The sequence below is a fragment of the Topomyia yanbarensis genome, chromosome 2 (genome assembly GCF_030247195.1).
Source record: "Topomyia yanbarensis strain Yona2022 chromosome 2, ASM3024719v1, whole genome shotgun sequence".
Lineage (NCBI taxonomy): Eukaryota > Metazoa > Arthropoda > Insecta > Diptera > Culicidae > Topomyia > Topomyia yanbarensis.
Genome location: NC_080671.1, coordinates 121,218,181 through 121,230,151, shown reverse-complemented (window position 1 = coordinate 121,230,151; position 11,971 = coordinate 121,218,181). Strand labels below are relative to the sequence as shown.

Below are 11,971 nucleotides of genomic sequence, written 5' to 3'. Positions count from 1 at the left end.
TTTAATGTTAATGATACATAAGATAACCAAGATACATAACCACCCCCCTTTTTCACTGTAAAAGTCTATTTTACATTGAAAGCATAAAGTAACTTGTTACTTCATGCTGTCGGAACCGACGGCATCTGAACGTCAAAATCTCGTGTCAAATTTACTTTGACAATCAATCTGACAATATTTAGAGATATGAACAGATGCATTTACACTGCCAACATCTCCTTTGGAGAGTTTTTGACATTTGTCAGTCGGTCCAACTAGCGAATCAAATTCGTTAGTTTGACAAGGCTGTGGCTCAACCAGCGAATCACGACTGTATTCCCGTCTCTTTTCTTCTGCTGTGATTTTTATGCATTTTCATGCATATACTTCTAGCAGGCATAGTGGATAGACCGAATATGTCCAATGCATAAAATTTACAGCAGTAGAGGCAGATAGAAAAGTATATATGCTATCGATGCATAAATAAAATTCTGCGTTTAAAGCCAGAAAATAATCCACACGATAAATCCAACGACACGACTGACACTTACATTCCAAAACTGTATCACAAATATATTCTGGTTGCAGTTGAAAATCGAAAAATTGACTTGCGCCTTTCGTTTTTTCCCTATTTGCAGAGTGGACAACTAAAGCGCATCTTGTGTACATGTTAGAGAATCAACTTGCGCATCATCTACAGCAGTTGCGCTTTAGCTTCGCACGCTGAAAATAGGAAAAAATCAAAAGGCGCAAGTTCACTATTTCGATTTTCAACTGCAACCAGAATATGACTATACCAACAATATCACCAAACGCGCCAATTCAATTCGTCGCGTCATGATAAAATCAAGACGCGTTTTCAATGAAACGTACAATATTCTAGCTTCGAAGCATGATATCTCGAGTACTTTTTCAAATGGACGTAAGTAACATTGAGAGCCTCTCTTTGTTTACATTCTCTTTCGTTTATTACGGCGTCATTACAACACTTTGTACTAATTTTCCAGTACATATCGAAAGCCGACGGTTTTTACTACAATATTATGCAAAGAGTAGAGTAGTAAATGTTGAAATGGCCGAGTAATGAACAGAAGAGAAAGGGGCCCATATTATTGGCTCGAATCAAAACTCGTCGAAATGTCAATTGACGATAGGTTCATCCGGAGTGTTCATTTGTGTTTACATTTTACTAGCGTTGCCAATTTTATTTTGTGTCCAGCACCCAATGTGGCTACGCCACATCGCTTTTGTGCGTGCTGTCCGACTTCGCTACCGCTCAGTCGGACTTAAACTAGGGATAGCCCCTATGTTTGAGTAAGCCGGGCAAACGAGTGGGTCACAGGTTCGCTTGCTTCCGACGGCGGGTCGGTGGCCACCTCGCCCTCTAGGCCTCGGTTATGCGGCTAAGCCGCATCGAAATGGTACCCCTTAAACATTCTAACTTGAATCGGTTGTGTCACCGGAGCCGGAATACGAATTAGAACCAGCCAGCATTCCGGCTGAGTTAAACTGGGAAGTTTAGTACAATTTGATCTGGAAATAAAATTTTTCTGGCAACGCTCCAGCACTCCGTTGATTTCACCACCTGGGCGCCAGGTTGACGATATGAAATGAACTTTGTTTACTTTCGACAAGTTTTGATTCGAGCCAACAACATCCAGCCAAGAGAAAGACCTCAAAGAGAATCTCTCATTGTTACTTACGTCCATTTGAAAAAGTACTCGAGATATATTGTTTACCAAAATTCACTGGTACAGTCTTTTTAATTTAAGCCTCTAATATTGTTTATTGCTTTGAAAGTTGGATTTTTGATGCACTTCATTATCACACTTTTTTACGGTTGCCAAATAAAATTATATGAAATCATCAAAAAAATTAACTTTTTCGATTAAATCTATCTATTTCTATTTTATTTTATATACAGTCATGATTAGCTGGTTGGACACTTCTTAACTGGACCGCTTTTAATTGGACCTCCGCTAGTTGGACCATTGTCCAACAAAAAGGAATCGGAACAAAAGAGATTATAACTACTAGAGGTCGCATGCCGCTGTTTACACTGATAATTTATCATCTCGCTCTTACATATGCTAGGTCCATTAGTTTGACACATATTGCCCTGGATACACACATGTCAAAGTAGTGGGACACAGTATGCTAGAGCGAGACCCCATGTTTCAGTCCGTGAATACATGGAGACAGTAGCGCTTTGCTCCCTCATAGTAGTTATAATCCCTTTTATCCGAATGTCAAAATCTCATGTCAAATTTACTTTGACAATCTATCTAACAATCTTTTCACCACTAATGTCTTCTTTGGAGAGTTTTTGACATCTGTCAGTCGGTCCAACTAGCGAATCAAATTCGTTAGTTGGACCGAGGCTGTGGCCCAACCAGCAAAAATTTAAAACTGTTATACGACTCCGTTCTATTTGTTGCTGATTTTAAAACACGTTTAGAACTGTGTTTTAAATACATGCAAAGTTTTCAGCACATACACTTAGACCCGATAGACTGGGGAAAAATAAATTTGAATGCAGTAACGCTGAAGGCATGGCGAGAAATGAATTTTAAACTAAATAGAACACCCGCTAAAACTGCTGCTGGGGACAGAAAGTTCCTGTTTTAAAATTTCCAGTTTTATATTATAGAACTGTCAAAATTATAAATCTAAAACTGAAACTCTCCTGAACATGCTCTTAATGACCTAAGAGAAGAGACGACAACAGGCTTCTTGCTCTTCTTAATTTTCTCGACTTGGCCCTGCCGTAAATCTGAAGACAATAAGCGTTAATCGTTGCCAGATTCCCTTTGAATGCTTCTTACAATTGCCGAAAATAATTGTACCTAAAGGATCGCACCTCTACCAAGAATTAACAATGCTAGCTGCATTTAAAAATTAAATTAAATATTTATTCATGTCTCTCTTAACAATACACGTAACTATATCGTCATTCAGGTCTTTTATTCAATTTGCACGAAATGTTGATGTGTATGAAAAATAGCCAGAATAGATTCAGCAGCACTGTTTTCCATCCCGATTGTACATATAATGAACGCTCATTACTGGCAAAATGGCCAATCAGAAGCTGGTTCAATATTGAGGTTAGGACTGGATTAAATTAGCTACGCGATTGTCTTCTCTTCTCTTAGTTAATGACTGGCCAGTTGCATATGGTTTCACTGTGTCGATTATTTTCAGTGCACTGTTCAGTTCGATTTGGTGTGAACTCGACACAGATCTTTCAATAGGGCCAAAGTCGCAATGTACTCAAATGGAGAAAAATCAGTTTCAATATACGGCGATGCTTTTCTAAATGTAGTTTTTATTGTAGGTATAAATTACTTTATGACCATGTTTTTCCGGAAGCATCTATGGTTATCCTTATGACAATATAACAAAGAATTTAATTCCTATGTGCTTTTAGTGGGTAGAAACTAAAAAAATGCTTACGCCCAATTTGCATCCCAGTCGTGATTTCGCCCTTCAGCAACCACCATTTGCGGAAGGGCTAAACGGTGTACATAATTTTCATAAGGGCGCGGTAAAAGGGCTAAACTGACTCTGTCTTGCTGGGTAGGGCTGGGTAAATGGGCGAGCTTGACAGTATACTTTTTAATAGGGCTCAGCAAATGGGCGCATAGAAACCCAATGTAAATGATAGGGCGCGTGCATCTTTTCTTCGAATTTCATGACAATATCGAAATATTCGAATGTTTATGTGCAACAACTATCGAGTAGACATGATCCTAGTAGATATTGCTTATCATTTATATAATAGAACCGCCGTTTAAAGAATAATTTTGTGAATAATAACCGTACGCCCGGTTCTGTCAAAAAATGTAAGTTTGGCCTTTATATTCCATATGAGAAGAAGGGCCTAAGTCGAAATCTCGAAGAAAATGCATGTTTCGCCGTTTTGTTTTCTTTAATTATAAATCGAACTAAAAACCATTTTAACTAATTTTCACCTCAATCTTGTAGTATTTTTGTCGCATAATGTCATAATAGCGAAAACGCAGTTTGTTTACATTTGCGATTTAAGCCCTAATGAAAGATCTATGTCGAACTGTGCAATGTAGTAATTTGTACCATGGCCTTCGTTTCAGTGTAAGTGTTCGAATGTCGAATTTAACTGTTATACTTACGTTTTTTATGGAACAAATGTCAACGACAAGCATGCAAGTTTTGTTTACCTCCTTTTCGACTATTATTAATGTTAATTTGTAAAAACGTATGCACGTTGAAAAACTATTTTAAATTGTATAAGTATAGTCGAATTCACATCAATGGGGGACTATCTCGGATCGGTTGCTCTCCCGAGTATGAAGCAGCGACAGAAAAAACTATGCCAAGTAAAGTCCAAGCCACGTGCCGAACCAGTGTACAATGGTAAGTACTTGTCTCGTATTGGAACTTAGTAAAATGTTTAGCTATATTTGACCTTTCCACAGACAATACGAATTTTGGAGTTCGAATGCTCGCAAAGCTAGGTTGGTCCGAAGGCAAGGGGCTCGGTAAGAGGGAAGATGGAATGGCCGCGCCTATTCTACCAACACTGAAACAGGATGGCGAAGGATTTGGATACGCTGGTGAGAAGGACAACCACTGGACTCAACACGATCAGGATTTCAATCAGCTGCTGAAAGTGTTGAATGGCGAGGAAGCCTCGGCTGGAGATCAGGTGGAATTGAAAAAAATTAAATCGTTGGAAGAAAAATCTAAAAAGTCTAGGGCTAGGGTACATTATAAGAAATTCACTAGGGGAAAGGATTTAAGTCGCGCCACCGAGAAAGACTTGGCTAATATTTTCGGCAAAAAGAGTTTAGATGAGGTGAACTATCAGTCATCTGAAATCGAAACGAAAGAAGAAATTCAGGAAAATAAACCGGAATCGGAAGAAACTAATATATTGGGACTAACGACTGTTACTGCTACCATGTCGCTTCAGGATTACTTCAAAAGTAAAATGCGGAACAAGTTTGGTTCGATGGGAAATGATCCTAAGATCGTTGCTGGCGAAAATCAAGAATTACATGACCAATTACTTGAAGTGTCACAGGTTGAACATATTGACATAAAGGAGAAAAAATACTCTGGTGTTGAACTTTCCGACGATGTTAGGCAAGATGACAATTCAGAAGAATGTATGAATGAAATCAGTAAAAAGAAATCAAAGAAAAGTAAACGGAAACGGAAACTTGAGCAGTCGCAGGAAAGCGAGTCCAAGAAAAGTAGCAAGTTACAATCAGAAGAGCTGACAGATTGTAATCTAGTAGAAAGTCGCGATTCGGAAGAAAAAGCAATTCTTGAAGCCTCCACCGAAGCAATCAGAAGGTCAATTGAACAGTTAAAGGGAAACGCAGATAACAGTGAGGAACAAATAGTACACGAAACATTGATTCAAAAACTCAAAAAGAAGAAGAAAGGTAGCAAATTACGACCAGAAGAGCTGTCAGTTTCCAGTATACCGAATATTTCTAATCTAGTAGAAAGTCACGATTCGAGGGAAACAGCAGTTCTTGAAGCGTCCACTGAAGCTGTCAGAGGATCAATTGAACAGTTAGAGGGGAGCAAATCAATAAATTCAGATAACAGTGAGGAACAAATAGTTCAAGAAACGATTCAAAAACTCAAAAAGAAGAAAAAAGGTAGCAAATTGCGATCAGAAGAGCTGTCGGATTCCAGTATACTGAATATTTCTAATCTAGTAGGAAGTCACGATTCAAGGGAAACAGCAGTTCTTGAAGCATCCGCCCAAGCAGTCAGAAAATCTAATGAACAATTAGTGGGACACGAATCAATGACGGCAGATAACAGTGAGGAACAAATAGTACAAGAAACATCAATTCAAAAACTCAAAAAGAAGAAAGGTACTAAAGTACGATCGGACGAGTGGCAAGATTCAAGTACATCAAATATTTCAAATCCAATAGAAAGTCATGATTCTACGAAGGAAATATTACTTCATGAATTGTCTGCTAAAGCAGGCAGAAAAGAAAAGAAAAGACAGTCCAAGATTGAATCAGAAACAATTTCTAACGATTCGGAGGTAACTGCAAAGAAAGATGATGGCTGCGACGACGAAATAACGTGTCTTGTGAAGGCTGCTGTCTTGAAACAGTTGAACGAACATGGCTTTCCTGGATCAAATTTTGCCGATATTGTAGGATATGGTCTCACTCATGATGTAAAATTGATTAATCGCATTGGCAACCGGACACAATCATTAGAAAAACATCAGTTTATTCGACAAAAACTAACCTCCTTGCAGCGAAAGCGACAGATGCTGAAAAAGGTGAGTGCTTTTAAAGGAATTTAGCGTTGAATATAAAAATAATATATAGCTATATAATATATAGCAATGTATGTTGTGGCTGAAAGTTGACTAGCTATTTCGAGAGAAAATCCTGGACTATTCGTTAAAAAAAACGTTACGACTGTATTCACGGTTTATTCTAACTGTAGTTCACTTTTTAATCATATCAAACTCATCCGCTGCTTGACAGAGAAGTGGCACCAGTTGCTTTTTGTATAGATCATGCTCTTCTCCGTGTGTAATACGTAGAACTTTTTCACTATTGTTAATGTTCTTTAATGCTTGCTCTACTTGTTTCACGAAAAGCTGAATTTTACCAATTTTCAACAACAGCAGCCCATACAGCGGGTGAAACGGTCCATTATACTTTATGAAGCCATTAACCAACCGCAGTCCATAGGCTATGGCTTCTTCCCACTTTTCCATGTTGATAGCACTCTCAAATGCATGATCCAACGTCTTAAGGTACCAAACGTTGTAGTAGTGTAAGATATTTTCCTGTTTCTTCAGACAAAGTTGACACACATCCAAATCTGAAACGATAAATACATTTTATTCAAATCCTTTCAAGGTACAATCCACCAACCCACAGGCAATTTCCTTCATTTCAGCCAACCGAGATTTGGTGAGGGTGATAATTTCCCGAAATTTGTCCCGTTGAGAACTTTTGATGGCTGTATTACAACGAGGACATTTGTCTACATCTTCATCGCCCATGTTCGCTATTGGTTCATCACAATCGACATTCGGACAAGCACCAGCATTCATTAATTTCAGCTCCTGCTGGTCCCTGCACCGATCGCATTCACACTCAAAATAGTACTGCGACCGAAGTCGTCCCCGTCTAACATCGGTTGGATCCATCAGATCGATATAGGAAATAAAGATTTTTGAAATGTCCATCTCGCCTGCTCCATGATAGTCTTCTAACAGTCGAACGTGGATATTTATTCCGTCGAATGTTACCACGGCGTTTGGGCGGCAGCTGTGATCCATAACGGATGCACCAAGGTACATGCCGGTCCCGATACTATTCATTTCATCGTCCAGAATGTTGAAGCTATTGATACACATCTGTAAAATTATTATAATAAAAACAAGGCAGAGTTAACGCTGGATAACGTATGTCAATATGCCAGAGGGTTTCTTCAAATGTTCACGTTTTTAGTGTCATGAGTTAGAGAAACTAGAAATTGCTAAATATAGTTTTGTTAGTAGAATTTGTAAACGACCAACTGTTAGTATCGGTTGGAGTCGTTTTGTCCAAGCGTGTGCATTATTTTCGATATACATGAAACTTGGTGCTCCTTCATCGGTTGAATCGATTTTTGAATCAGTAATGAGTAAAAACATGGCTCGCAAATCCTTCTAATTTTTCAGTAGCACTGATGTTTACATGAAAAAAAAAATGGAATAATTATAGTTTAGAACATACCTTTCCGAAAATCTGCAGCAGTTCTACATTGCTTGGTATCGCTGCTTCATCTATCAATGATTGTAGGACCACAACCAACGACTGGAAATGTTCCATTCGTTTCTCATCTTCTCTGATGTCATTTTCATCTAAAATTATTCATACACACACGCAAAATAAAACCACAAATTAAATTGTTCAAAACAGAATCAGCACATTCAATAGCATATTACGTATGTATCTGGCATTTACATTTTTAATTCCAATTCAGTATTATAAATTTACGCAAATGTAATGAGATGTGAAACAAGGACGTAAAACAGCAAAAGCAAACAGGAACAAAAATCAAATAATTAGTAACAACCATATACCTAGTAGGAGGTGCATTTGTATCGGTCACAATTCTTCTGATGGATTGTTAAGACGCATTTTAGGAAAAAACAAACTCTGTAAAAACCTGCGTCCTTACGGTCTTCAATCGCGTTGTCGTAGATTTTTTTTTCTTTTAACTCGCAAATCTTTCAGGTGGGAGGTATGTTTCGCACACGTAGTACATATAACAAAAATAGCTTTCTCACGCCGAACGGGCGGTGTTTCGCTCGTTATGTGAATGAAACAAAAAAACTACATGTTTCACTTCTAGACCGATTCATGAAGTGCAAATTTGATGAATTTCTATCATTTGACAAAGTAGATGAACCGAAACGGTATTATGATAAGAAATTATCTTAATAGTTTATATTTATAAAAACTTACGCGTCATTAGATCTCCAAAACGCCGATAAAACTTAGATGTGTAGAAACCTTTCACAAAGTCTCCTCCTTTTTGCAGTTTTCTTATGATGCGAGAAAGCATTAAGGCGGCATCCGGGACAGTCCGTGGGGCGACTGCCTTAAGTTTAATACACTCATGCTGGTGATCTTGCCATGCCTCTTTTTGACAAAACCGGTTACAGTAGCGCACGTACATACAGTTTGAACATTTCAAAACTTTTCCTCTACAATGACGAAAGCCTATGTAATTATGCATTTCCAACAATATATTTAACTTACTCCTTGAAGCACTTATCACATCTAATCCCTCGGTAACGAGATTGGAGTACGTAAGCGAATGGCTTCTCTGTATGGATCAACTTTCCTCGTTTGTAGAACAGGTTCTTCATTGTAACAAACGATAATATAACTATATCAACACGCTTTCGCCTTTTATCAGCCAAAGTGCGAGTAAGTAGCGGCAACTAGCATCCGATCACCTTCACCCACAAGAGTGAAATAACGGTAGCACTTCATACAGATGTATACGATGCCGGTTTTTTTCCCTGTCTAAAACAAAAATAAACTGAAACATCATTCAACTCTTTTCTCATCTCTTACAATTTACGATTTTTTGAGTGCATCTATGTTTTGAAAAGCTATGAGACAAGAATTATGCTCACTCGAATAGATCTTACATACTGCAGATGCCGGAAAAGCATCAGGTATTTATAGCACGAGTGACCGCTCGCATAGCTAAAAATAAACCAAAGTTTAGTGGTACTGAAACCCTTTCAAACGCATTAAAATGGCTAAGGGCTAATTTTTGTGCAATTCAAAAAGGCAAGATTTTTTTTCATTTTAAATTGTATGCTTAAGAATAGCTATGTAATACATACCAATATAATACTTGACAGGCTACCGTAACACATAAACATAAAAATATGGAAAATACAATGTTGTAAACATAGTTTGATGTCTTGTGAGGTTTTGTTATGTTATTGTATATGAATATCAAGAGAAGGTGTTCTAATGCGGTTATTTCCTTTCTACCGAACAGAATTTTATCCGCTCGTTGAATGCATGTTAATTCACATCAACCAAAAATATAAGTAAACTATCCTTTGTTACTGACTCGAACACAGTCACATGACGATTTTTAGGGCCGATTTCTTCACCGCCCGAATAAAAATGTATAACGGAATTACAGTGATTTTCATTGTTACATTACAATGAAAAACGATGTAAAAAGATTAGATATGTTGGAAAATGTACAATGAATATACAATCAAATTTGTTGTTTTTACAATCAATTCGATCGTGAACCGACAAATGGGCCTATATAACAAATGTACACAAACGGAGATTTGAGTAATATCTTAAAGAGGAGTAAAAATACTTCATAATAAATATAAAAACTCATTTATAAATGATTCACACTTCATGAAAATCAATAAAAAACAAAACGGCGAAACCGACTTTCGACTGTAAACAAGCCGCCAGGCGGATTACGCCTCTGCATTTCTAAGGTAGTGTGTACGGGCGAAATTGATAGCATCATTGTTTACAAAGCCCGTAAACAGAGTCGCCCTAAACAAAAACCAACTGCTTGATATGCCCGGGAAGAATAACAAATTTTCCCCTCCGGCGAGCACGGCGAAACCCACATTTGGTTTTTGTTTTCTGGCGACACTGCAGGGCGAAATTGTGAATGGTCAAAATAAGAGGGCGACTCAAAAATGGCCTAATCAACATTTCATAACAACATTCGGTGAAATATATTTTTTTCAATTTTATCAACGAAAACGTTATTATATAAAATATTTTCGTAATGCTTCCGAAAACTAGTATTGTTTTGAAGTGTTTCAATACATTTGAAAGCGCAGTATGCAAACACTGTTAAAATACGATTTAATTTTTTGAAGCGAATTTTCAAAGCTATTTTTCTCGATTCGATATCATTGCGTCTTCGGCCCTTTGGTCGGTTCATGATCGTAATTTCATTGTAAACACAATTTTTACATCGAAACAGGGCGGTTGTTAAGTGATGTAACAATGAAAAAATTGTTTTCCATACATTTTGAAACCACTTACAACGATTTAGGATGTTATTCTGTTGTAGATTTTGGAAGTCAAAACGTTGATTTACATTGTTTTCACAACCATTTTACTTGTTTTTTTACAGCGGATTTATTGTTAAATTGAATTTCCAGCAAAATTATGATTCATACATTTTTTTATTTGCGCATTTTTATAACATAACATAAATTGAAGTCTGTAGATGCTTAAGTAGTAATATAATTGTTGGTTTGAAGATGTCGCCGGCTAATTCAACAAGACGAATTAAACCTGGATTAGGCCAACTTAAATTTTTCTCTACCATATACAAATTTCTTATCCATTCCTTATTGTATTATCTACATTATTCATTCCTCATTGTATTATCTTTATATACTTTTTTAATAAAATAGTAATTCATGTAGGCAACGATATCAAAGCAAATACTTGTATTTCATCAAAGTCTCCTCGTTTTCGGGCTTCAGGCTAAAAATTTAAAAATATGAATTTTAAACGTCCAGCTCCTTCTCTTACATAAATTGTAGGGAGTACTACGAAAGGCCGAATCACATAAGGCCGAAGCACAAAAGGCCGAATCACAAAAGGCCGAAATCTCTAAAAGCCGAAAACCACAAAAGGCCGAATCACAAAAGGCCGAATTACAAAAGGCCGAAGCACGAGATCAAATCGCTAAGGTCATTGTAGTAACCCATGGCGTTATTAATGAGCTGGTGCATATCATATCATGAATTGATGGCTGAAAACTGCTTTAATTGATTTTTTATTTAATTAAATTAAATTAAATTCAAAAGAACAGCTCATGTTAAAAAGAAGGAAAAATACCCGAAAAGATAGTACAATAATTAACATGGCAGGATTTCTAAAAATCTATTCAACATTGATTGACCATTTTTCGTTAAAATATGCGCTATCCGCATCACATATTTTCTAATAAGGTCTTTTCGGGCATTTTGTAGTAGATTAGAACGATGCTGGGGGTCATTAGTCAAAGGGTTATCCGGCCGAAGGATATATAGACGAATAGTCATTAGGGCGAGGCACACTAGGTCGAATGCACCAAACAGGGTGAGAAATAAAGCCTTTGGAACTGAAAACAAGATTTGAACGAAGCTTTCAACAATTTGATTGGAACCTTTGAAAGAATTTGATTGGAACCATTGAAAATAATATTTACGTCATCTTTCTCGCTGTAAATATGCAGCGAATATCAAGGTGCTGGGTCATTAGGCTGAAAGCCGGTAGGCCGAATGTCGTTTGGCCGAATGCCGTTAAGCCGACTGGTCAAATAAGAATGACAAATATGTAGAGCAGTTGAAACTGAAAATTTTCAATGATGATATAGTAAATAATATCAGTTTGAGCACAACTTTCCATACTACCTGTCATGTAGAATGTTAAACACGGCAAGTTGGTCGTTGTTCCACAGG

At 37.2% G+C, this 11,971-nt stretch overlaps 2 protein-coding genes across 6 annotated transcripts; one reads left to right on the top strand and one right to left on the bottom strand.

The window, feature by feature from the left end:
• Positions 1-4,143: 4,143 nt before the first annotated feature.
• On the top strand, positions 4,144-7,038 carry LOC131679717 (uncharacterized). 3 transcript variants are annotated; one of them, XM_058960456.1, is made up of 3 exons: positions 4,144-4,371; positions 4,434-6,277; positions 6,910-7,038. In XM_058960456.1, exons 1-3 carry the CDS (start codon positions 4,269-4,271, stop codon positions 6,925-6,927), a joined length of 1,965 nt encoding a protein of 654 aa, XP_058816439.1. In that variant the 5' UTR covers positions 4,144-4,268; the 3' UTR covers positions 6,928-7,038. The 3 variants fall into 3 exon arrangements, with proteins under 3 accessions (XP_058816439.1, XP_058816440.1, XP_058816438.1); XM_058960457.1 differs by lacking the exon at positions 6,910-7,038 and having other exon boundaries at positions 4,434-5,630; positions 5,691-6,301; XM_058960455.1 differs by lacking the exon at positions 6,910-7,038 and having other exon boundaries at positions 4,434-6,301.
• On the bottom strand, positions 6,414-9,491 carry LOC131679728 (histone-lysine N-methyltransferase SMYD3). Of its 3 annotated transcripts, none has more exons than XM_058960470.1 (7): positions 9,365-9,491; positions 9,087-9,221; positions 8,766-9,035; positions 8,469-8,710; positions 7,734-7,861; positions 6,889-7,372; positions 6,414-6,831 (listed from the first exon to the last, which is right to left on the bottom strand). In XM_058960470.1, exons 3-7 carry the CDS (start codon positions 8,873-8,875, stop codon positions 6,449-6,451), a joined length of 1,347 nt encoding a protein of 448 aa, XP_058816453.1. In that variant the 5' UTR covers positions 8,876-9,035; positions 9,087-9,221; positions 9,365-9,491; the 3' UTR covers positions 6,414-6,448. The 3 variants fall into 3 exon arrangements, with proteins under 3 accessions (XP_058816453.1, XP_058816454.1, XP_058816455.1); XM_058960471.1 differs by having other exon boundaries at positions 9,094-9,221; XM_058960472.1 differs by lacking the exon at positions 9,087-9,221 and having other exon boundaries at positions 9,365-9,486.
• Between the last annotated feature and the right edge of the window lie 2,480 nt (positions 9,492-11,971).

Coding starts and splice junctions, on each gene's coding strand:
- LOC131679717 (XM_058960455.1), top strand. CDS start 4,269: ATGGGGGACTATCTCGGATCGGTTGCTCTCCCGAGTATGAAGCAGCGA. Junction 4,372..4,433: donor TGCCGAACCAGTGTACAATG/GTAAGTACTTGT, acceptor ACCTTTCCACAG/ACAATACGAATTTTGGAGTT.
- LOC131679728 (XM_058960470.1), bottom strand. CDS start 8,875: ATGAAGAACCTGTTCTACAAACGAGGAAAGTTGATCCATACAGAGAAG. Junction 8,711..8,765: donor TGTGATAAGTGCTTCAAGGA/GTAAGTTAAATA, acceptor TCGTCATTGTAG/AGGAAAAGTTTTGAAATGTT. Junction 7,862..8,468: donor TTTTGGAGATCTAATGACGC/GTAAGTTTTTAT, acceptor GAATAATTTTAG/ATGAAAATGACATCAGAGAA.